Genomic DNA, 26,515 nt, shown 5'->3' on the forward strand with positions numbered 1-26,515 from the left:
GCCCCTCCCAATTTCACAGTGTTTGGTGCTATATGTGGGTCTCCTATCTGCAGATGCCCTGCGACAGTGTAGAGCTTATTGCGCAAAGAAAGGCACCCTACACAGGACCAGGAAATGTGAGAACCCCTGAAGGGACTGCTTAGACTTGAAGAAGCAGAAGGGAAAGAAATGTGCCTCTTCTTTTCTGGAACAGTCTTCTAAATGGGAGTGGGAAGATGGGGCGGAGCTTTGTGTTATTTGAGCTCTGTAAACTCAGTGGGGATGAAATTGGGAGAACGAGGCCACGGAAGTGGGGTCAGGGAGGAGGGGGCAGATTGTAAATGATCAAGGCCTGATTTGCACTTCAAATAGAATTTTAAAAAATTAACTACTCAAATATGATAAAATTCATTTATAATTTTAAAAACTCACTTTATTCCCACCTCTAACAAATTCACTCTTCATCTTTTCCAGGATGTCTCCCAGGCTCTGTGAACACACCCGATTCTTACATCATTGTAGGAGGGGTGATTTAGTATTTGATTTATTGGGTTTATAATCTTTCAAATCATAATATCAACGGCTGTACTATATTCCATCGGGTCGATATGCCCAACGTAACCTATCCTTTACAGTTGGGCATTCCTCCAGCTTTCCACTTGTATTAAAATGCATAGCAATTAAATTAATCTATTTGTGTGTATATGGAAACTAGGTGGTGCAGTGGTTAAGCGTTTGGCTGCTAACCAAAAGGACGGCAGTTGGAATCCACCAGCTGCTCCTTGGAAACCCTATGGGGCAGTTCTGCTCTGTCCTACAGGGTAGCTATGAGTCAGAATCGACTTGATGGCAACAGAATTTTTATTTGTGTGTATAGCTTTTAGAGTAATTCCTTAAGAATATTCCCAGCGTACGAACCATCCCCCTTAATGAATCTAAGTGAACCTTTTCAGGACTAACACTCATGAGAAGTACTGCATAAATAAAGGAGCCCTGGTGGCACAGTGGTTAAGAGCTCAGCCCGCACCTTGGGAAAAAGATGTGGCACTCTGCTCCCATAAAGATTAAAACCAAAGAAACGAAAACTGTTGCCATCAAGTTGAGTCCAACTCATAGCAACCCTATAGAACAGAGTAGAACTGCCCCATAGGGTTTACAAGGCTGTATATCTTTACGGAAGCAGACTGCCACATCTTTCTTCCACAGGGCAGCTGGTGGGTTTGAACTGTGAAACTTTTGGTTAGCAGAGGAGTACTCAACCACTGCATCACCAGATTACAGCCTAGAAAACCATATGGGACACTTCTATTCTATCACATGGGGCTGCTATGCATTGAAAATTGATTCAACAGCATCTAACAACAAACGACATAGCATTAGGCTATAATTAACCAGTCCTACTAATTATTGATAAGTAGAATTCATTGTATTCAAAACACCTAATAAATGTTGTTAGTTTTTGTTGAATGGCTCCTGCTCATGAGGACCCCATGTACAACAAAATGAAACATTGCCCAGTCCTTTTACACCATCTTTGTGATAGATGGTATGCTCAAGTCCACCGTTGTGGCCACTGTGTATTTTGAGTGACTTCCAGTCTAGAAGACTCATCTTCCAGCACTATATTGGACAATATTCTGTTGTGATCCATAGGGTTTTCATTGGCTGATTTTTGGAAGTAGGTCACCACGCCTTTCTTCCCACTCAGTCTTATTCTGGAAGGTCCACTGAAACCTGTCCACCATGCATGCAGCGTTTGAAATACCAGCAGCATAGTTTCCAGCATCATAACATACAAGCCACCACAGAACTGACAGGCCAGTGGTGGACCTAACAAACACATCTGCTCCTCACTCACTGACTATCTTGTTATCCAATATTTTGCATTTACAACAATAGTAAAAAAATCCACAATCCATCTCTTTTGCAAATTAATGACACATGTCTGGCAGTAAACAAATGCCGAGGTACGGGGCAAGAGTACTGCTGGCTGCAATGGTTAAGGTTATGTGTTTGGCAGTTATGTAATGATGTACTTTGGCAGTTATGTAATGATGGGATCATCCTCCATTTTGTGATCTGATGTGGTCATCCTCCATTTTCACATAATGCCAATTTTCTCATAACAACCTGGTCTTTGGCACTTACCCATGTCGATAAGTGAGGAGTGGGTGTACATCTAATTAATCCTAAAAACATCTCTTGAGTAGCTGAAGGCTACAGCGACATTCTTGTCTTGTTTGGGATGTTAGAATTGCATTGCTTAATCTCAGAACATAAGGATTTCCTACTTATCTTTTTGCTATTCTTTCTTAGTTCAATTCCACTGTGGACAGAGATTCAATCCTTTGAAATTTGTTTAGACTTTTTTATAGCCCAGCATATGGGCAAATTTTACAAATCTTATAAATGCTCCTTCTGTACTTGAAATTTTTTTATGGTTTCCTGTGCCCTGCAGATTTTCAATGTTGTCTTTTGTTTCTTAAAACATATAAGTGTAAAAAACCAAAAATCAAACCCTTTGCCATTGAGTCAATTCCAACTCATAGTGACCCTATAGGATAGAGTAGAACTGCCATATTTTATTAATCTAAAAAATTATTGAGATTAATTAATATTAACCATATTTTATTAATCTAAAAAATACCTACTGAGACTACAGGCACATTTCTGGCCTCCATGGAGTTGATATCTAGAAGGGAGAACAGACAAATTCACAAGTAATTATAGCTGGGTGTGGTAAGTGCTATAAGGTGGCCTTACAGGGTATCCTTGGGAGTGTCAGGGAGGACATACAGCCCTGATGAGTGGATCAGGGAAAGCACTAGCTTCCAGCTCACACAGCCTTCCAAACTCACAAAACAAGTTTGTAAAGTTGGTAGCAACAAAACCTGCTACAACTCTTATGTATCTAAATATTACTTTAAAGAAAAATAATTATAAAAATTTAAAAAATATAAGGTACAATAATTCATCCCAGTTAGGATTTTTAAGGAAATTTTCTTCATTTGAATTTTATCTCCCTTATTTTATGAGACAAACTCATAGCAATTGTTGCTTCCGAATTAAATAGATTAAAACTGAATTTCACAACTTCAAGAAAGAGGAAAGCAATTCTTCTTTAATGTGATAATTTATTAACAGTCCCATAAATGAGAACTTCATTTGCACTGGCTTTTAAAAAATATCATCTATATAGGGGGAAGGGAGGAGATTGTTTCTGTTTGGCTTCAAAATTGACAAACATGAAGAAAATGGAAGTCGTCCATAATCATCTCTTGTCTGTGAGGTGTTCCAAGAACCTGAAAAGGAGAATTATACGGCTACACTAAAGTTACTCAGCACTCAGTCCTTCCAGCTGCCCTCAGCTCTGACCTCAGGGTCACCAACAGCCTTCTCATACTTTAGCTTCTGGTGGAGCGGGACTACCCAGACTTCATGGTGTGGTCACACAGACCTAATATCTCACGTCCTCCTGAGAGACAAAATTGCAAATTAATAAATCAGGAATCTAGGGGCTGTCTCAGCCTCCTGGGTGTGGTCTGTTTCTCAGGGCTTAACCTTCCTGGGCTCTGACAGGAACATGTCCCTGGGCCTCCCAAGAAGATCAGAACGGAGACCTGGTGAGGCCACCCAGGAGTCCCATCCACACTGTCAGGCCCTTACTTCCACCCTTCTCTCAATGGCTTTCTACACTGACCACACAGAAGCAGTTGCCATCATTGCACTTCCATCCAGGTTTTCCTACACATTTTTAAACTTATTTGAGACCAGTTTAAACTGGTTAAATCGGTGTATGTCTTGCTCTTTTCAGTTAATATTTTATCACAAATATTTTCGCATTAATAACCTTTCAAAATATTATGTTTAATGGAAAGACTACATAATTTTCCACACCATTTCCGTAAATTGTTTACCTATCTGTTTCCCTGCATAATTTCTAATTTTTTCTTTTTATGAATAATTCTTTGATGTATAAAAATCCTGGTCAGTGTTTTCAGATTATTTCCTCAGGATAGAGTCCAAGGAGCTCCAGGTTAACTGTCTTTTCTGGTCATAGAAAGATCTGATCTTGTTAAGACCATGCTAACTAAGGACCAGAAGTTAGTTTGAGACTTGGTGGGTATGACAAAACCCAAACTGGTGGTGATTTTTTGTGGTTCGTTAGAAGTATGTCTAATTTCTCTAGATCCTCTTCCACAGGGTCTTATCATCAAGTCAAATCAAATAGCAAACGGTTGGTTAATCAGTTAAAGGTAAATATAGATAAGTCATAGATAAACTGCTGAGACCTGTTATTTGGGCCCATTTTATCTGACTGTGTGCATCAGTAATATCCCCCAAAAAACCAAACCCATTGCTGTCGAGTTGATTCCGACTCATAGCGACACTATAGGACAGAGTAGAACTGTCCCATAGGGTTTCCAAGGAGTGCCTGGTGGATTTAAACTGCTGACCTTTTGGTTAGCAGCCCTAGCTCTTACCACTATGCCATCAGGGTTTCCGCATCAATAACAGGACCTTAAAATCAATAAACATTCCACATTATTTTCAAAAATTCTTTAAACATCATTAATTTTTTTCCAGTTTCTATTTGCCCTAAATCCATGCTTTATCTACATAAAAAAACCCAAATCAGACTCATTGCCACTGAGTCAATTCCAACTCATAATGATCCTATAGGGCAGAACAGAACTGCCCTGTAGGGTTTTTAAGGAGCAACTGGTAGATTTGAACCGCTGACCTTTGATTAGCAGCCGTAACTCTTAGCCACTGTGCCACCAGGGCTCCTATTAACTACATAAGTATGACCAAACTCTACAGAACAAAACCTTCCATCCTCTCAGTTGATTGGCAGCAACACTAAACATTATTGTCAGAAATTTCTCAGCATGTAGAGCATAGAGACAGGCTTCAAGAAATGGAAAAGACCAAAACCGTGATACAGAACCAGACCTACAGTCTGAAAAAAATTCCCAGAATCCCAGCTGGGGAATCATTCAATAAGATCAATGCCATTATTTCATGATCATATGTAGCAGATATTTATTGAGCATCTACTGAGTATTGGGCTTTCTCTATTTTAAACCAATGACAATCGTAGGGTAAAGGAAACTATTTTAACAGAATCCTCTGAATATGACATATAAAGCTTATAGGCTTCTATCTCAAGGTGCTGGCTGTGTTTTTTTAGGGGGTAATTCCTACATTTATATCCTACCGTATATGCATTCACATCTTATTGTTCCCAAGTCTGATTCAATTTAAGCTCTGCTAAATCTCTTCCAGAAAACAGCCACTGAGCCTTGCTAACATGCAGAACATGATTCCTCATGAAGTACCGCCTGGCAATTCTTCGTTTATTCGTGGTTAACGATGAATCCCCATTTACTAATTCTGCACTACAAAGTTCTCTATGATGAATGCTGTAACATAAGACTAGAATTCTGAAATGAAAATAATATTGCTATTTTGTCATTAACCAGCTCGTTCAATCACGTCGTCTCCAAAATTATGCATATGGTTTCGACAAAAATAAAAGGACTCAACAAATATTCCAGCAAACCTTTCACTTCATTTTCTCAGGAAAAACTTATCCCAACCAGATGAAAGCAAAGGAGAGAGAAACGGCTTAAAATGGCTACAATTCTCTATAACTAATCCTCAAGTCGATTAGAAAACATCTTTCATGAAGATCTGCCACCTAAGCTTCAAATAAAAATATTTTGGAGTGGCCCAAGTTATTATAAATTATTCGAAGTAGAAAACAAAGGGGATAAGGAAGGCATAAAGAATGGCAGGGAAAGAAATAGAGAGAATGAGGTGGGAAAGAAGGGAAGAAGGGAGAACATGAAAAAGGAGAGAGAAAAAAGAAAGAAAAGACAGAGGGAAAGAGAAGGACAGAATAAAGGAAGAGAAGGAGAAAAAGTTAGCTGGACAAGAAATTCTTTAACCTCCTGTATTCCTGAGTATTTCTTCCTGGGTAACTGGGAAGGGGTGTGAGGGCCGGTCATCAAAATGGCATTACTAAGCCCTTCAAGATCTCTTGAGAAAATACCCACTGGAACGGAAGAATATTCAATTCTTTGCTATTCTTCCACTTATTGTTTGAAAAGCCACCATAGGCTATTCTCTTGCTCGCTTTCTTTTCCTCTGTAGCTTGGATGCCATGACAACCGCCATGTGATCTGCTGCAAACACAGCCGTCTCCAGGGCTTTGAAGGGAGTGGGGATGGTTACATCGTTTGAGATGCAGCGAGTCTCCCAACTGACGTTTCCCTGCGGCAGTAAGTACCTGCGGCACAAATGGGAGCAAGACTATCAGGACCACAGGAAAAAGGTAGGAAAGACCCTGCACCAGTACTCGTGATTTCAGCGCACAAGCTCGTGAAGGCAGAGCTCTCAGTCACATTTCACGTATGAGAATTGAAAAGAGGAAGGTTAATAAGCATGTCCATCCTGACAACAGTCACAGTTACCTCAGTCTGCCATCTCATCATCGTGGCTCTGAGACCAGACCACTGAGGGACTCTGAGGCCAGACCACTGAGGGCCTCTGATGTCCATCCCTCTGTCCCCCACCCCTGTCTATCCTTCCTTCTGTTCATTCCTGCTGTAGCTCTTTGGAAGGTACAGCTGCCAAGTTAGAGATTTCCAGCATATCCCTGACTCAGGGGATGCCCCAGGCATGTAATTGGGCTCCATGGTCTGAACCGTTGCTCTAATGTTTATACATTCTTGCAGAGTTGGTCATTAGTCTCAGCCACTGGGACTCCCACTGGGCCCTGGTGAGTGGCTTGGACTCCTCAGTCCAGAGAACCAGTCAGATCTGATAGGGGGTTCTGGGCCCAGCACCTTGGCAGCAAGAGGGAGAGAAACCAAGCTGAGCTAAATAAACAGATGTGCCATTCAGCCTCTTATGTGCACTGCTATCTAAATAAGGTGAATGTCCATTCTTTCTGCCAGCGGAACAGGCCTATTGTTGATACACATCGAGGTCACACACTGGCCTCTTTGAAAAATGGCCACTCTGTGTTCATCCCCAAGCTTTCCATTGTGTTCTAACCCTTTATAGTTATGACACGGGGAGCCGATGTATTGAGAGCTGAGTCAAGCCTTTTAAATTATGTATAGTTTCCTTCTCTGCTGCAGATAGACCATAGCTGGCAGAGCAATACCCTTGAAATGCCAGAGCTTTCCTTGGAAACCAAAATGTAATTTTATTTTTGGAGATGTAAACTCCATAGGTGTTTTTTTTTTTTTTTTTTTTTTGCTCATTTTAGTGTCTTAGGGGCTAGAATAGTCCCTAGCATGAGATAGGTGGTTAATAAATACCCTCAGTTTAAGAAAATAACCAGGCTACACGTATAAGAAATTGTAAGATAAAGAAGATTTGAAATAGTCATGGCAGGAAAGGAAGAACTGATTGAATAGAGAAATTTAGTGGGATTGACAATAGGCATGAGGCTGCAGGTGTGGTTGGTAAGCATAAATTCAAAGTAGCATTAATGTATGCAGTTCTACAATTTTCCCCACCAATGCTCAGTTGCTGAAAGGAGTTGCTGAAACAACCCCACATGGGCTTATGGTGTCCAATGAGGTTAGGGAATTGATAATACCGTCATGGTTAAAGTGAGCGACCATGGCATCTTAAGCAGGAAAGAATGAAGTGAAGACAAGGTGAGCTAATCAGGAAGGATAGGGAAGAGGATTTTATGGACTGAACGTTAAAATAAGGTCAAGGAATCCTGGTATCGTGAATCAAGGAATCATGGGTATAGTGGACTAAGGAGGCTAAAAAGATAGCAGACTGTGGGTGAAGAATGGGACAACGACATTCCCAGCTTCCGAGATGAAAGACTTCCAGATGACGATCATGCCTTGGGCATGGGGTTGTTGAAGGAGAGAGGAGAAGGTCACTGGGCATGAGGAGGTCAGGGAACCGAGCATGCAGGGAACTGGGAGGGGTGTCCGCAAGGGTGTAGAAGTCATTCAGGACAAAGGCATGGGGTGAGGAGCAAGATTGTGATCCAGATGCCCATGGCCCCATTGAATGAGGGAGAATTATGGACTGGCCAGGAGAAGGAAGGGGTGAGGAAGACTAGGGGGTGATAGGGTTACTCTGTCTGGCCTGAGAGAGGAAGGATCAATACACCAGGGTAGAGAAGCAATGATCTGGAAGCAACCCTGAGGAACAAGCAGGACTCCTAAACCACCCCAAATTTCACCAAATGGCAAATAAAATTTGGATTAATAAACAAATTCTTTTCCCATGTTAAGAAAAAAAAAGGGGGGGGGAATCAGCTTTTTGGAGTAACTTAGTTTATTATTGCTTGTCTGAGAAGCCCTGGAAATATAAGGATTTTGATATAATGGGGAGGAGAAACAAAAAAGTTGTAGTAGAACACTGTGCTCCAAAGCCTCTGATGGCTCCCTCAGCACCATCTGTAGAATTAAGTACTTTGTCCTCAGCCTGGCATCTGGTTGTGTGTCAGCTTGGCTGGCCATGACTCTCAGTGGTTTGGAAGTTATGTAATGATGTAGTCTGGCAGTTATGTAATGATGTAATTATCCTCTATTTGTGATATAATGTAACCACTTCCATGGTGTGACCAGCCAATTAGTTGTAAGCGGAGTTTCCTCGGTGGTGTGGCCTGCATCCAATATGTTATGGACTTTCTGGCAAAGCTCGCTGGCTCTGCTAGCTCGGGATCCTGTATCTGGCTCATCATCCTCTGACCGCCAGTTCTTGGGACTTGAGCCAGTGGTCTGCCATATTGCCTGCGAGTCTTAGGATTCGTCATCTTCTGCAGCCTGTGAGCCAGGAGCCTGGCGTCTGACCTGCCAATCTTGGGTTCATGAGCCCCTGCAGCTACAAGAGTCAGGAGAAGCCTCCAGCCTGATGCCTAACCCAGGGACTTGGGACTTGCCAGCCTCAACGACCATATGAGCCATTTCCTTGAGATAAATCTCTCTCTCTACACATATATATATATATATATATGTGTGTGTATGTGTGTATGTATATATATATATATATATATATGCTTCACAGGTTTTCTTCTCTAGAGAACCCAGCCTAAGACAGCATTTTACAAAACATGAAACTGGATCTATTCCGCATACACTATACAAAGATAAATTCCAAATGAATCAGAGATTGAAAACTGTACAAGTACTCAAAGAAGACATGGGTGAATTATATAACTTGGGAGTGGGGGAATTTACTAACCATAACTCAAAATCCAGAAGCAACAATGGGAAAAGTTGACAAGTTTAGCTAAATTTTAAAATTGTATAGCATGGCAAAGAAAAATAAGCAAAGTATAAAAGTAAATATAAATTGGGAATATATTGATACATATCAGAGACAAAGGGTTAATATCCTTGCTATATAAAGAACTTCTAAAAATAAGAAGAAAAACTCAAACAACCCCATATAAAAATGGACTCGTGATACGAACAAAAGTTCACAGAGAAAAAATTGTGAACAGCCCTTGACAAGATGACCTTCACTTATAATTGAGAAATGAAAATTAAAGGTACACTTTCATACCATTTCTCAACTATCAAGTAGCCAGAATTGCTGGTAGTGCTCTGGGGAAAGAGGCACTGTCATACAATGCTGGTAGCATGCAAGACACAGCCCTGCAAGGGAATGTAGCAATATCTCATAAAATTACATATGCATTTATCCTTTAACCCAGCAATTCCATTTCTAGGAATCCATTCCAAAGCTTCATTGGCAAAGATATGAAAAGAAATTGCATAAGATATTAGTTGCAAACTGGAAATAACCCAAGTATCCATCAATAGGGGACTGGGTGAATAAATTAGGGTTTTTCATACAATGGAGTAGAATACATCTGTAAAAAAGGAATGAGAAATAGTTCTACATACTTCTATAAAGTAATCTCCAGAACCTATTATAAATATTGTGAAATGAAAAAAAGCAAGGTAGAGAAAAGTATGTAAAATATCCCATATGTATATATATATATCTTAAAAAGTAGAGATGAAAATGTATACATATATACACACACACACACACATATATATATGCTTATATTTTTAGAAATGAAAGGATAGTTGTAAAATTAGAATTGTAAATAGGGAATAGGCTGAGGGGGATGGAGATAGAAGCTAAACCTCTTAGAAAAAGAAGTTGCTTTGCAGATTTGACTTTGAAGTCATAAAAATATTTGACGGCTTATAAAACAAAATTAAATTTAAAAAGCAATTCCTAAATATTGAAAATAAAAGGAACCTAAGTGCAGTTGTTTGATGTCACAACCAAACTAAGTGGGACTATTTCCCTGTCTTTAAAACTCAGTATTTTGTACATTTGTAGTGAGACACTCTAATGACAAAACAATAGCAAAAAAAAAAAAAAAATTAAGCTATTTTCAGTATCACATTAGTGGTGGTAGTGTGGATAGTATGAGACTGTTGATTGTATGCCTTGTGTTTCCTGTAAATTGGCAGTTACAGGTGAAGGATTAATCAGATTCAGGTTTGATTTTTAGGGTGGGATAATTTATTTGGTGTCATTGAGAACTGGGAATTTCAACTCGATAGAAAGGCAGTGCAGATGTAAGATCAATGAGGCTAACTAAAAGGAAAAAACCAACCAAAATCGGTTGCAGTCAAGTCGATTCCAACTGATAGCGACCTTGCAGGACAGAGGAGAACTGCACCACAGGGTTTCCAAGGAACAGCTGGTGGATTCAAACTGCCGGCCTTTTGGTTAGCAGCCAAGCTCTCAACCACTGCGCCATCAGGGCTCCAACTAAAAGGGCAAGTAGTCCTGAATTGGAATTGGAACCAGTATGAGCTCTGTCCACTGAAAAGGCCTGCAAAAGAAACAACGACAAACTCAGCAGTAATCAACACTCCTAGCACTAGGATTGTGGTCTCTAAATGCCATTTTCCACTAAAAGGAACCAGGGTTCAGTTGATCCCAAGTTGGCACTGGAAATGTACAAGATAACCCTGGATCATCTCGTCATACCAGAAGGCAAGAAAGCTATCAAGGTGACTAGAATTGTGTAAAAAGTACTCAGGAATCAACTGAAAAATGTTCCCACTGGCCAAAGCTGAGACAAGCTAAACATCAGTAAGGAAGTTAATGGCAATGAATTCAAACACTTCAAATATGTTTGAATCTTTGACTTCCTAATGATATTAAACAAAAGTGCTTCATTGGTCACCTTTGGAAGATGCTGTTACATTGTACTTGGTAAATAAAGGGAATCAAGCACCTATTCTACCAAGGATAAGTCCTGTAGAATTATTCCAGTTAATAGATGCAGAGGGTATGATAGAATTAAACCCACTGCCGTCGAGCAGATTCCGACTCATAGCAACCCTATAGGACAGAGTAGAAGTGCCCCACGGGGTTTCCAAGGAGCAGCTGGTGGATTCGAACTGCCAACTTTTTGGTTAGCAGCTGTAAGTCTTAACTGCTGCAGTATCTCCATTTTTTAAACCCCTAGTCAAGTAATAGATCTACGATTATTCACTGCTGCTAAGAACTAGAAATTTGCACCACCTAATAAAACGTCACAGCACCACTTACGGTGTAGTTTTGACAAGAAAAAAAAAAAATTAAACCTGAACCTGATTAATCCTTCATCTTTAATTGCCAGTTTTTAGGAAATATCAGACATGTAATCAGCAAAATCCCAACTGTAAGAAACTGTACAGGACAGATTCTCTGGTTTCCTCAAAAGAAAAGATTGGAAGAGGGAAAAATGGAGGGAGAAACTATAGATGAAACTGTAGATCAGGCTTCAGAGCTGTATCAACCAGTTGTAATCTACGGATCTTTTTACTTGGATCTCAATTCAAACCAGCAAACTGTAAAATAAAACAACAAAAAAGGTAATAGGACAAATGTGATCAATGTCTGAACATTTATTGATATTAAAGAGCTATTGTACTGTTTTTGATGTGATAATGGTATTGCAACTAAGCACGTGGCTGCTAACCAAGAGGTCGGCGGTTCAAACCTGTCAGCCGCTCTGATGAGACAGATGTGGCAGTCTGATTCTGTAAGAATTTCAGCCTTGCCAACCCTATGGGGCAGTTCTACTCTGTCCTATAGGGTTGCTCTGGGTCGGCATCAGCTTTATATCTTTCAGAGACATATACTAAAATACTTTAAGATGAAAAAGATATGGATTTGCTTTACTACAATCTTAGACGAGGGAGCTGAGCGTGGGGTAGAGAAGAAGCCATACTGACCGTGAGTTGGTTTTGCTGAAGCTAGGTAAGGGTTATATGAGAGTTCACTATAGTCTTTATTCTATTTTTAAGTATCTTTGAAATTTTCTATTGCAAAAAGTTTAAAATACATAATTTCCAGTGAAAAAAGACTGGTAATTACAATAAGATACAATTTACATAAAACTAAAAACACACAACATAATACAACATATTGAGTACAGGTGCACTCAGAGTGGTAAGAATATAGAAATGGGGATGGGCCGGATACACACGGACTTCAGGGTGGGGGTTGTTTCCGGGGCGGGAGGAGGGGAATGGATCTCAGCAGAGATAAAAAGTGCAACTATGACCCTTTTATTTTTAAAAATCTAAGATAAATATGACAGAATGTTAGGATTTGTTACTTCTTGGTGGTAGGCACGTCACTGTTTGCGATGCCCATCTCAGTACTCCTCCGTGCATTTGAAATGTCTTACAGAAATTACGTGGTGAAGAAACTAATGGAATTCAGAGGGGAGGGAAATCAGTAAAGTCACAGGACGCAGCTATCTTGCTGATTGCTTTTCATTAATCAGTGTCATAACAGAAATTCAAAGCAGGTTTCTAAAGTAAAACAGCGACAGCCCTCTCGCCCCTCCACCCATCTGTGAGTCACCAGAAGAGCCAAATAAATGCCACCACCATTTGAGCGAGCACAGGGCGCCTCTCTAAGACTTGAGACACAGTTTGATGGCTGCTGGCATTTAGCTCATGTGCCCACTGGCACTGCCTCAAGCTTCATGTTGGTTCAGAAAAGCCCATTCACTGCCTGTTTGCAACGGGTTTGTGATTTCTTCTGGAGTTCTTTGGAAGACGCGTTAGGATGCAACTGCCATGCAGAACCTTGATGGATCGGAAAATTTTGGTTTGGATTTGTTATTTAAAGACTAATTCCCTTCCTGTATTTCGCCCAGTGCTATAATTCTCAGCCATTCTTCCCTAAGCCCTCCAAAAAAAAAAGATGATATCCAATTTAAACCCTGCAGCTACGCACCAGACTGTCTCCCAGTATATTGAAGTATGAGTCACCATCAAGCTTTGGGATCATCAAATTATAGAGCTGGAAGGGCACTTAAGAAGTCATTTTCTTGTTCAACAGGAGAAATGATGCCTAAGTCATCCAGGACATGTTGTTGTTTATCTTATCTGACAAGATATCATCAGAGACAGAGATACCATATTTACCCTTGCCAGCTCATACCACTGCTTATTTCTGTACTTCAGCTCAGTGTTCATGCCTTGTACTTCCTACTGCATTCAATCATTTTGTCAGCACGTAGATATTAAGCATCTACTATGGGTTTATATGCCAAGAGCTTGGTTAGCTTATGACTACAACCAGAGCAAGGTGGATATAATCCCTGCCCTCAGGGAGCTTGCACTCTAGGGGGTGGTAGAGACCAGTAAACAGGCAACTCTAAAGTAGGGTGATTAGTGTTGTTGTAGGAGGAAAATGAGGTCTGTCGGGGGCCCACATGGAGCATTGATGGTTCAGTGGTAGAATTCTTGCCTTCTATGTAGGAGAGCTGGGTTCAATTCCTGGCCAAATCACCTTATATGCAGCCATCACCCATTTGTCAGTGGAGGCTTGTGTGATGCTATGATGCCGAACAGGTTTTAGCAGAGCTTCCAGACTAAGGTGGACTAGGAAAAAGGGCCTGGTGATCTACTTCTGAAAATTTGCCAGTGAAAACCCTATGGATCACAATCGTCTGATCCTCAGCTGATCATGGAGATGGAACAGGACCAGGCAGCATTTCGTTCCATTGTGCATGGATTTGCCGTGAATTGGAACTGATCTGATGACGGCTAACAATACCAACAACATGGGAACCCACAGGAGGTTCTAACAGACTTGAGGAGTCAGGGAAGGAGGTAACTTTCAAGCTGAGACTCGAAGGATGAGCAGGAGTTGCCAGGGGGTGGAGGTGGAGGGTTGGAAGGATTGTAAAACCCACCCATACCTTTGGTCTCTCAGTCCCCTGACCTCTTTATCTTCAGTGACCTTCTCCTCTATTCTACATCAGCTGCCACTTTCACACTTTGTAATAACCTGTAGTTGCCTTGTCTCCAAAATCATCAACCTTCCAGGCTGTCACAGTCCTTCCCTGTTTACAGCTTGCTGGTTCATCCATTTCCCCTGCAGTGTGATAAACTTTTATATGGCCTTTCTAGCCATGGTTGTGTAGCTTCCACCAAATAACCAAATCACTGGTGGAGCTATGCAAATGAGGTGCTTGTGGTCCACCAAGGGAATTGGATAGCTTGCTAATCATGCAAATAAGGTGCATGGCACCCTTGTGGGGGTGGAGCCATGCAAATAAGGTGTATGGAACTCTAATGAGGGGATTTTTCAGTTTTGCCATCCTGTTAGGCATAAAATGAACCATCCCAGAGGCAAGAAGGGGGGACCTGACTACCACCGAGAAGAAAAGATGGGAGCAGAGCACATCCTTTGGACCTGGGGTCCCTGCACTGAGAATCTCCTAGACCTAGGAGACAGAGAGAGAAGACTGTAACACCAGAGGCAGCACAAGACAGCTAGAAGCAGCAGCAGAGAAACGGCAGCATCAGAACCAGAAGACTGGTACCAGATGGTGCAGTGGGCTTCCCAGCCCACAGAGCAAGGTGGTTGCAGTTGGTGTGCTGATCCACAGAGCAAGAGAGCTGAGCACCTTTAGGCAGGAGGCCTCCTGGCAGAGTTGGTTCCCCTGGGCACTTGTCAGCAGAGATAGGCTCCCACAGAACGAGAAAGCTGAGCACCTTCAGGCCAAGGCTTCCTGGTGGTATGTAGTGCCTCCAGGCACTTATTGGTAGAGCTCACCCAGTACGCAGGGCCATCTAAAACACTTGCCCAAGCAGGGAAGAGGCTGGGCCAAGGGGCCAAGGGCCAGAGAAGTTGCTGTTTATATTTTATTTGATGTTTTCTTTTGTTCCCTTCATCCTCTCTGGTCCTTTCTGGTTCTTTATTTTGCTCTTTCACATTGGAAACTTTCCTCAAACACCTCATGTGTGAGGCACTAAAAAAAGTGACTGGGAGCTCTGGGTCCTAGGTTAATCCAGCAGTGAGCTGGCATTTTTGTTGTGGGAACTCCCAGGTATCAGGATGTGTTGGTCTTTTCTCCAGGGCAATTCAGCATCTGTGGAAATTTCTTGCTTGGAATGTATATGACTTTCCAGGAACAGAGCCAAGAAGGAAGGCTCCGAACCTCACCCCAGTGCTCAGCTGTGCTCAGCTGTGTCTTGTCCAGAGCCTCTCAAGTTCCAGCCAAAGAAGAAACTTCTGATATCTTCTGAGGGGAGAGGATTAGTCACCTGGCTTCTGGGACATGGTAGGCAACTGCACATCCCACAGCTCTTTGTAGAGATTCAACAAAGCCCCAAGCTCTTGGCCTCCCCCCACTGTACTCTGTGGCTCTTGGTATCTCTTGGCACTGAACACCTCAGGGGTTCTTTGGGATGAAATCAACCACTTCCGATTGGCCTCTGCCTTTGCAGCAATCTCTAATTCCTACATCAGTTACTCCTCCTCTACCTACTCTCCAAAACTTCATTATATTCTCTCACTCTCTCTGGCCTCATCTCCCATTCTTTTTGACCTAGCAGATTAATACTGTCATTAATTATTATTATTTTACAATATTTTTAATGGAGCTTAGGGATAAAGTCGGGATAAGCCAGGCATGTCTGGCTTGTAATCTCAGCAAGTTACCTAAACACCCAGAATCTCTTACTCCTTCTCGATGAAGTGGATATCATAATACCTGGCTCTCAGAGGTTTTATAGGGAGAAACTGAGGTTATGTTTGTGAAGCTCAGGCAATTTGTAGGTGATGAATAAACGTTAACTTCTTTGTGTTCTACCCCATTTCCCCATATCTCTCTGGTCATATTTTAGGCCCATTTCTTTTCTTAACTTTTTATTTTGAAATAATTTCAAGCTTAGTGAAATATGAATAGTACAGAGAATTCCAATCCCTTTGTACCTTTATTTAGGTCCCACTCTCTCTCTCATTCACACACACACACACACACATACACACACACACACACATGCACAGGAGAAGAGAATTACTTATTTTTTCTGAAACATTTAAAAGTATGTCATATGTATATTCCCTTACTCCTTAAATACCTCAGTATATATTTTCTACGAACAAAATCATTCTCTTACATAACCACAGTAAGTTTTCAAATTCTAGATGTTCAAATTTGATACAACACTTTAGCCTACAGCCTGTGTTCTAATTTTGTTGCTTGTCCCAATAATGTCTTTTATAGCATCCTTCTCCCAGTGGAGAACCTAGTCCAGTACCACATATTGCGTTTAGTTGTCATGTCTCTTTATTCTACGTTAACCCAGAACAGTTCCTTAAACTTTTTTCTGGTCTTTCATGACGTTGACATTTTTAAAGAATATGGGCCGGTTATGTTATAGAATGCTCCTCAGTTTGGGTTTATCTGATGTTTTCTCATAATTAAGTGCAGATTTTGCATCCCTGACTGAAATGCAACAAAAGCGACGTCACATCCTTCTCAAGGTATCAAATCCATAAGTACATCGTATATACCTGCCTGTCATTAATCATCTTAATTTTAATCATCCAATCAAGGGTTTGTCCAGTTTCTCTACTGTTGATAATTTTCTCCTTGTAACTAATTTTTTTTTTTTTTACTAATTAGCACTCTATTGGGAGACACTTTGGAAATCCTGGTGGCGTAGTGGGTAAGTGTTATGGCTGCTAACCAAAAGGTCGGCAGTTCAAATCCACCAGGTGCTCCTTGGAAACTATATGGGCTAGTTCTACTCTGTCCTATAGGGTCGCTATGAGTCAGGATCGACTTGATGGCAATGGGTGTATGGGAGACACTTTAAGACTATTCTGCTCCTCACCAGACTTGAGCCCCAAGATTTAACACCCAGTGAGGATTCTTGCCCAAACTAATCTTTACTATCATAGTTGCAAAATGGTGGTTCTTCAGTCTTGCCATTCCTGCTACCTTTCTCGACTGGCATTTTACTGTAAGGAAGAACTCCTTTCTCCTATTATTTAATGTTTATAATAGATAAGCAATAACATCAAATAAGTTGGTGCATTCAAGAGACCTCAGTCAATGATAATAAGCTCTACAATAAGGCAAGTTAGTGTTATATTTTAATAACAGTATGAATCTCAAATCCTTATATCCAGCCTGAACTAATTTACATTCTGGGTATTTCCAGTTAGCTATTTCAGATTAAATATGTCCAATACAGAATTCACTGACCATTCCCCCAAATCTACTCACCATCTTTATTCCTATCTTGGTGTTAGCAGGTATCAAACCTGGACTCCTAGAAGCCATTCCTCACTCCTTCCTTCTCCTTTCACTCTCACCCCAAACAGATATGCACCTCAAGTAAGCCACGACTTCTCTTCATTTTATCTCCTACATATCACTTGCATAACCTCGGCTCACCACCCCAATTGCCACGGTCATAATTCAGGTCCTCATCTTTCCTCCCCTGGTTTACCTCAGTAGCCTTGCCACTGGTTTTCTTGCCTCCAGGTTTGTCTTCTTCTACATAAACAGTGACAGAAGTGATCTCTAAAAGGTGCATTTGATACATCCTAGTTTGAGGAGTAGTGTCTAGGGTCTTAAAAGCTTGCGAGCAGCCATCTAAGATACTATTGGTCTCTACTGGTCCAGAACAAAAGAAAAAGAAGGAAACCAAAGATTCAAAGATGAAACTAATCAGCAGGATAAATAATCTACTCAAACCATGGCCTTCTCTACCCTGAGACCAGAAGAACTAGATTGTACCTGGCTACCAAGACTGATCATTCTAATCAGAGCCACAATAGATAGATTCTGATAGAGTGGGAGAAAAATGTAGAACAGAACCTCAAATCCAAAAAAAACAAACAGAAAACCAGTCCTATTGGACCTGTTGAGACTGGAAGACTCCCTGAAGCTATTGCCCTGAGATATTCTTCAAACCTTGAACCAGAACTAACCACCGAGGTTACCTTGTAGCTAAATAATAAATTGGTTTGAAAAATGATAAGTGTCGCCTGTAAGTACTGTGCTCCTTTAAAAAAATCTCCTATATGAGACCAAATGGGCAACCTTTACTTTAAGACAAAGATGAGAATGTAAGGCGGCAGGGAAACTAGATTACTGGAAACGGAACAAGGGGAAAGGAAATAGTGAGAATGTTCACGCATTGTGAAGAATGTAGCCAATGTCACCAAACAACTTGTATAGAGATTGTTGAATGGGAAACCTAAACCGCTATGTAGACCTTTTCAGAAAACAATAAAAAAAAATTTTTTTTAAAGCGTATTTGATCATGGCACTCTGCAACTACGTTTCACTGGTTTCCCTTCACTTCGGGGACTAAGTTCCAACTCCTTCGTATGTTGTGTGAAACTTTTCACCACCTAGCCCCTTTTGCCATCTCTATACCTGTCTCCCCTGCATCTTCACATTTGTTCTGTGCCATCCCCAGACTGCTGGTATGGGTTTTGAGTTCCCAGAATGCGTATTGCCTATACTATAATTTTAGACAGGCTTCAGACTTACTCCTCAGCTGGTAGAGGTTCTTAACATTGTAGCTTTTCCAATTATTAGCTAATAAATCCCAGTAGTTAATGATCTATGACCATGTATCAAAAATACGAAGGGATTCCTTTCATTTAATTGTGGTAACTATTTTTTTTATACATGCAACAGATCTTTTGCCGTTTTCACATTCTTCGCCAGTAGCATTCAGGGAACAAGAGGACTCCTTTTCAGTGTTGACATTAATACCAATGGGCCTCGTGGCTAGTCTATCACATTTGCAAATATAAATTTCTTATCTTATTTGTACGTTTTCTAATAGGCTACTCTGCAGGGAATATTTTGTGGTTAATCAATGTTTAGGGCACTCATCCTGAAAGTATTGCTGGAGGGCTCAGCCTGTAAAGTGAGGCGGAGACAGGGACATTATTCAGTCTAAAAAAGGCCTCTTGGTAATACAGTGCAGAATAGAAATGTCACCTTGCAGTTAGTATTTAATGAATTCTCACTCCGTACCCACTTAATTCTCCACTTTAAAATGACATGTAGGCTCATTTTTGAGGGCTGCCTGGTTCCCTCCTGGGAAGATTCTGATTCTCAATCAAATCACAAGTCTTTTTTCATCATTTTCTGCCGTGGGCTGGAGTCTTTGACGCCATCAGTAGTGATCTATAAAGGTTCCCAGTGCTAATAACCCAGGAGCTCTACACTCTAACCTTGCTTTAATTATTTGCTAAAATCCTACCTGGGGCCAAATGGTTTTGCTCTCTGCCATAGGTCCAGAATGCCAAGCCCCTGGTGGACAACCAGGCCCCACTGACTTTCAGCCACCTTTATCTGAAACTCAAGAAGCTGAAGGTAACTTTTTTGTTCTATCGCTACGCTAATGTAATAGACAACTAAGAACATGGCAGCTCAAAAACCCAGGGAAATGGAAAAGCCAGGCCCAGTAAGGGATAAACAAGATACTCTCCAAAGACAAGATGCAATCTAGGCACCCAATTAACCTCATCTTGTCCCGAATAGAGATGATTGGTAATTGCTCCAGAAATCTTTCTCCAGTCTTCATGTCACATCTGTCATGCTCGGCAGAAAATGAGGAGAGAGGAGGGGAGGAGTTTATGGGGGCAATTTATACAGTGCGGTTATAGAGTAATTAGCATCATTCCTTTAAACTGGACCATTTCTTAACCAATTCAGAATGTTTATTTCTTGAAGTTGAGGCCGTCTGATGAGAGTAAGACTCACATGGCTATGCTGATAGTACTGCCCCCAAAAGCAAAATACTGTGTGGTCTTTGTGCACCTATTAAGCAATAAGATTATAAATGGAAAGAGCAAAATCAAAGTCACCAGACTTGAGCAAATCAGCAGATTAATCCATTTTAAAAACCTAAAGCAAGAGGCATACTGTATACGCTTTTCCCTGGGGCTCAGATATTTTCTTCTGAGCAGTAGAAAATATCTCCCTTAAGATATGATTTCCTCTTCAGCGTCACTGTCACATGTCAGAGTGTTTAAGGCTCTCCCAGTCTTACAAGTTATCTTATCATCCTCGTTGTTACTTCCACTCCCGGTGTGGAGAATTTGGCTTCACCCTAATGTATTCCAATTCATAGACAAGGGAACCTGAGTCTGCATTTGTCACAGTCATTTCTGAAGACTGCTACAGCAGCACTCGCTAATATTTAAACAAGACGATGTTAAAACCCACAGCATGCTCACGTTGAAGATGGAAGATTCGGGGGACCTTCTTAAGTATGCTGCAGAGTAACAGTGCAGCAAGGGGCTGGGGCTCCTGAAAGGCTCTGTGTCTGTCTGCAGCTGGAGGAGGAGCGGCTGTCTGTCATCGACAGGGACAACCGCCTGCTCCTGGAGAAGATGTCCTACATCATGCGGACCAAGGGCCTGACTGACAACAGAAATGACTACCAGCACAGGAGGTAAGAGTCAACCCTACCGCCATTATCCCCAAACCAGAGGAACCCCACAGACTGCTGTGCCCCAAGGGAGGTGGTTACAGGGTCTGGAGTGGAAGAGCTGTCTATGAACTAGAGTTGAGGAAAAACACGTCTCAGCCCTCTCTCAAGAGAGCTGTATGGGGAGAGAAATGTCCTTTTCCGCTGTGGTTCATGAATCGCAGTTTTACCTGAGACCTTCAATAAAAAAGGGGGGGAGGCACATAATAAGAGCTAACATTTATTGCATGCTTACCAGGTACCAGAAACCCTGGTGGCTTAGTGGTTAAGTGCTACGGCTGCTAACCAAAGGGTTGGCAGTTCGAATTCGCCAGGTGCTCCTTGGAAGCTCTACGCAGCAGTTCTACTCTGTCCTATAGGGTCGCTGTGAGTTGGAATTGACTCGACGGCACTGGGTTTGGGGTTTTTTTTTATTTATTTACTGTGTACCAGGCACTATTCTAGGCCTTTAAAATCGTTGAGTTCATTTTATCCTCACTATAACCTGCTGAGGTAGGTGCTATTGAGGTTCTCATTTTACAGACAGGCAAACTGAGGCACAGAGAGGTGACATAACTTGGCCAAGGTTACAACTGGGAAGTGGCAGAGTACATATCTGAACCAAGCAGCTGTGTTCCAGGGCCTGTGCCCTCGAAGTTTTCACAACTTCCACAAGTAGCAAACGGTTTTTGTTTTTCTGCAAGCAGACAATTTTGGCCCAATGTCTGTCTGAAAAAGATACCAAAGATCATATGGGAAATAGTGACAGATGTCCAGAAACAGCCACTCTACAGCCTGAGATGCTAGTGCTGCTTTTTTTTTTTTTTTTATTGTGGTAAATATATATATAAACATTTGCCATTTCAACATGTCTTACATGTACAATTCAATGCCATTAATTATGTTTATCGTGTTGTACAAACATCACCACTCTCTGTCTCCAAATTTTTCCATCACCCTTAAGCTATAAACTGGTGTTGCTTTTTCAATAACCCCAATTCAAAACCAAAAACCCATTGCCATCCAGTCAATTCCAACTCATAGCGACCCTATAGGACAGAGTAGAGCTGCCCCATAGAGTTTCCAAGGAGCGCCTGGCAGATTCGAACTGCTGACCTTTTTGGTTAGCAACTAGCTCTTAACCACTGTGCCACCAGGGTTTCCATAACCCCAATATTTCTACCTAATATGCCCAGCAGAAAGTGAAGTCGATTTATTTCTGCCTCTGCGTTAAGGGAGAATAGCTGGGTCTTCATAGTCTTTAAAATCACCTTTTAAATTCATAGAGACAGTTATTAATCCTAAAAGCCCCTCCTCTCCAAGGTAAAGCGCTTCTCTATCTCCCGCCATCACTAGAATATGCTTACTAGTTAGATTGTTGTCCATTCCCCTTTAAATGCAAATTTCAATGGTGACTACGATTGACAATCATAATAAAGTTTTTTTCTTCAGAAGTGCTTATCCTTTTCATATCTTTAGCCTATACCTATCTCCAAAAATCTCAGAAAATTTTCAGAGTCTATAATAAATTAAAATATCTGACCCTTGGTTAGCTGTGAGCTTCAGTTGGCTTCACTCTGGAGGTGTTTTTTCTTTTTATTTTTTGAGGAGAAAATGGGGCTAGGGTGTCTGGAATGAGGCCCCAGGTTTCCTGTTGTCGCTCACTCTCCAGCCCCTGTTGTATTAAAACCTGAAGCTATGGGTCGAACCCTCAAATTTTCCTGGGGTCATTGACGGTAAATCTGAAATCCCGTTCTGCTTTAAAGAAGGGCGTCTTAACCTGAGTATAAAACTGCTCCTAAGTGCTGCTTGTTGTAAAGCTGTAATTTCAGGCAACTCAATCCCAGGAAGGGGGCTAGACAAGCCCTCCTACGAGGCGAGAGTCTCCCCTCTGCTGCCTGGAATTCCTCCTTGAAAATGCAAATTCCTGAAGGCACAGCTGTTCATACCTGGATGTGAATTCACACAGGACTTTCCTCTGGAAAGCCCACCCGATTTCTGTCACACGGAGGAAATGACGGAGGAGGGAGAAGAGGAAGCAGACAGATCATTTTGGATGAATGGAATGAGAGGCCTGACCTAGGGAGGTGCCGGCCAGTGGCCAGTTGGAAGGCCAAAGGAAGGCCCCGGGATCAGATAACGGGAGCTGGAAAGAGCCAGACACCAGGAAGTTTGAAAACAGACACGAGAGGAGGCCAAAGGCCCGTCTTTGAAGTTTTGCCCACAGCTAGTCCCGTGCAAAAGTCCCTGAATAGTGCAAATGGTTAACGCACTCAGCTGCTAACTGAAAGGTTGGAAGTTTAAGTCCAACGAGAGGTGCCTCAGAAGAAAGGCCCCCCGATCTATTTCCAAAAATAAGCCATTAAAAACCCCATGGAGCACAGTTGTGCTCTGACGCACATGGAGTCACCATGAGTTGGGATTGACTTAAAGTTATTTTTTCTGTATTTGACACCTACTTTAGCAACCATGATGGAAACTCTGATGGCGTAATGGTTAAGAGCTACGGCTGCTAACCAAAAGGTTGGCAGTTTGATTCCACCAGCCGCTCCTTGGAAACCTTATGGGGCAGTTCTACTCTGTCCTATAGGGTTGCTATGAGTCGAAATCGACTTGATGGCATCAGGTTTTTAGCAACCATGAAAGCCAGGTGCTTTGCTCACTTTAAAAAAAAAAAAAACCATAAAACCTTACAATAACACCAAAAGGTAAGTGTTACCATTCCCGTTTCAAAGACAAGCAAACCAAGGCTCTGCCTTCTGCCCCATCCCTAACCCAGGCTGCTTAGCTCTAAACCTGATCCCTCCACGATTCCATACTGTTTCTAGATGTTAATTCCTGCTTTCCTTGGAAGTAACACCTTTTCATCCGATATGTAGAGAATTGTCAAAGCTTTTTAAACAGAGTTACTCAAAAAATGTCACTGAAGTCAAGGCACCTGTTGGTGTGAAAACTGACTCAGTCCTTAGGTGTTAGAAAAGAACGTATGAGTGGCACTTTTCATTTAGACAAAGCCGAATCCAGCAAAGTCCATCAGCTCCCTGACGAAAAGACTGTCTACTTGTTTACACCTTGAGCCTGGGACCTAATGGGCCATTAATACATGTTTGTTGAATTTGTGAATTAACTGAAGATATAGATTCTAAGATTTTGATGTTTCAGAGGCAAATTTCAAAGCTTTATGAAAAAGAAAATTGATGTTATTTAGTATTGATTATTCACTAACTGTGTGCTAAGAGGAGTCAAATGGACATTTACAACACGGTGGCTATGCCTGGTTGGCTTGTGACTGAATGGATGAAAACAAATCCAGGAATGGAGGAGTTGAGGACCTAAGCAGGAGATGAGTCACTGGTGGGCCTGGGCTCAATGAACAGCACATTGTGTACAATAGTGAAAATGTGTCTTGACACTTAGAAGTTATGGCAAAGAGCCAGTTATCCTGCCTGAACTGGAGTCAACATATACCACAGATGTGTGTCCACAGACGTGTGTTCCCTAAACAACCAAAACCAAAACCACTGCCGGTGAGTCAATTCCGACTCACAGCGACCCTACAGGACAGAGTAGAACTGCCCCATAGAGTTTCCAAGGAGCACCTGGTGGATTCGAACTGCCGACCTCTTGGATAGCAGCCATAGCACTTAACCACTACGCCACCAGGGTTTCTGTGTGTTCCCTAGGTGTTGTAAATTTTCAGAAACTTCTCTTAGGACACCAAGATTAAAAATCAGGGGCTAGTGGGTTGGAGAGGGATGCTGGTGAGGAGTGAGCTTTTTGGATCAGGTGGACATGTGAGACTAGGTTGGCATCTCCTGCCTAGAGGGGAGATGAGAGGGTACAGGGGCTTAGAAGCTGGCGAAACAGACACGAAAAGAGAGAGTGGAGGGAGAGAGCAGGCTGTCTCATTGGGGGAGAGTAATTGGGAGTATGTAGCAAGGTGTATATAAGTTTTTATGTGAGAGACTGACTTGATTTGTAAACTTTCACTTAAAGCACAATCAAAATTAAAAAAGAAAAAATCAGGGGCTAGGATAGAAGGGGGTAGAAATGAGAGGCCAGCCTTTCTGAAGAGTGACCTGGAATGTCTCCAAGTACTGTGTAAAGTTACAAAATACCATTTGGCTTTGTAGATCCACATGAAGACAAGGTCCAAGGCTCTGCATGAAGATACATTGGGTGGACACCTCAAAGTTGGGTTGACTCAGCTTGCAGCCATAGAAACCTGATAGGGCAGCCATGGAAATAATAAAGCTGTGCTTTGCTTCTTCCATGGCTCCATCATCCCCCTTCTGCAATGCAATAAGCACCCGAAGAATCTATTGAGCCTGTCTCCCATATCCATCCATTGATCTGGCTGCTTCTGAGTTCCCTCCCTCATAGTGCCGCGTGTCCATAGTTCTGAACACAGCTTCCCATGTTGCAGACCATCTCATTGTCAACCTGACTGGGTTTTTAAAGCAATCAACGACTTCCATGCTGCACATGTGTTCCCTCTTCCAGGCACTTATCTTCACCCAGCTCTGGACAATATATTGTGAATAAAGTGTGGTAGCTACATATGTCCAAAATTAAAAAGAATTCAGCTTTATGGCCAGATTGACAGCACTGGAGTTTTGGAGTAAGGTGACACCCAGCATCCCTCAGCTAATGACCCATAACAAAGTGATGGTAGAAGTGGAGTGTCTCCATGTGATTCGTCTAACGGAAACACTGCAAGAATGTAATTAAACAATGTTTGTCAAGAATGCATCAGTTTTCATGGGAAATAACAAACGTTGGCGAGGATGTGAGGATATTGGACCTGGTGGGACTATAAAATGGTGTAGCTTCTGTAGAAAACAGTGTGGCGGTTCCTCAAAAAGTTAACCACAGAATTACCATGTGACCCAGCAACTCTACCCCCAGGTATATCTCCCAGAGAACTGAAAGCAAGGACTCAAACAGATGCTTGTACACCAACGTTCATTGTAGCATCATTCACAACAGCAAAAGGTAAAAACAACCCAAGTGTCCAACAGTTGAACGGATAAATAAAAGGTGGTATGTACCTACAATGAAGTACTATTTAGCCATAAAGAGAAACCAAGTTCTGACACATGCAATCATATGGATGAACCTTGAAAATATTATACTGAGTGAAATAAGTCAGACACAAAAGGACAAATACTACTGTATTTGTCCCACTTACATGAAATAATCTGGAATAGGAAAATGCAGAGAGACCAAAGTTTACTAGTAGATACCAGGAGCAGGCAGGAGAGGGAAATGAGGGAAGGGGGATTGCTTATGGGGCAGAGAGTTTTCATTAAGGGTGATAAAAAAAAATTGGAAATGGGTAGCGGTGATGGGTACACAACATAATAGATATAATTAATGTCACTGAATTGTACACAGAAAAATGGTCACGATGGCAAGTATTTTGTTTTATATGTATGTATATATCTACCAAAATAAGATCAAAAAAAAAAAGTGCATTAATTTGGAGCCTGATAACTTGCTATTTCATTTCTTGGTTGACTTCACTCTTTAATAAAGAACGTTTGCCAAGTTAACTCTCTATGTTGAAGGAAAGCAGCTCTTTTTCAGGGAAAACTTGGCCATTTCCAAAACACTGCGAGGTAGTTGGCTCCAGTAGTATAGATAAATCTAGCTAGCGAGGTAGTCAATAGCTATGAGAGAAAATATATGACTGACAATTGTGTGTAGGTATACAGTTGCATACATATATACCCTTAATTTTCACACTTAATTTTGTTTTTGAAGGT

General features: G+C 41.6%; 1 protein-coding gene across 1 annotated transcript in view; it reads left to right on the forward strand.

Annotated features, from left to right (window-relative positions):
- Positions 1-6,211: 6,211 nt before the first annotated feature.
- CFAP97D2 (CFAP97 domain containing 2) overlaps positions 6,212-26,515 on the forward strand; it is a 31,418-nt gene continuing 11,114 nt past the window's right edge. The window contains exons 1-3 of the mRNA XM_049856371.1: positions 6,212-6,319; positions 19,568-19,648; positions 20,614-20,732. Coding sequence (XP_049712328.1) covers positions 6,212-6,319; positions 19,568-19,648; positions 20,614-20,732 — 308 coding nt within the window. The remainder of the gene's footprint in view (positions 6,320-19,567; positions 19,649-20,613; positions 20,733-26,515) is intronic.

This window comes from Elephas maximus, chromosome 17, assembly GCF_024166365.1.
Source record: "Elephas maximus indicus isolate mEleMax1 chromosome 17, mEleMax1 primary haplotype, whole genome shotgun sequence".
NCBI classification, from domain to species: domain Eukaryota; kingdom Metazoa; phylum Chordata; class Mammalia; order Proboscidea; family Elephantidae; genus Elephas; species Elephas maximus.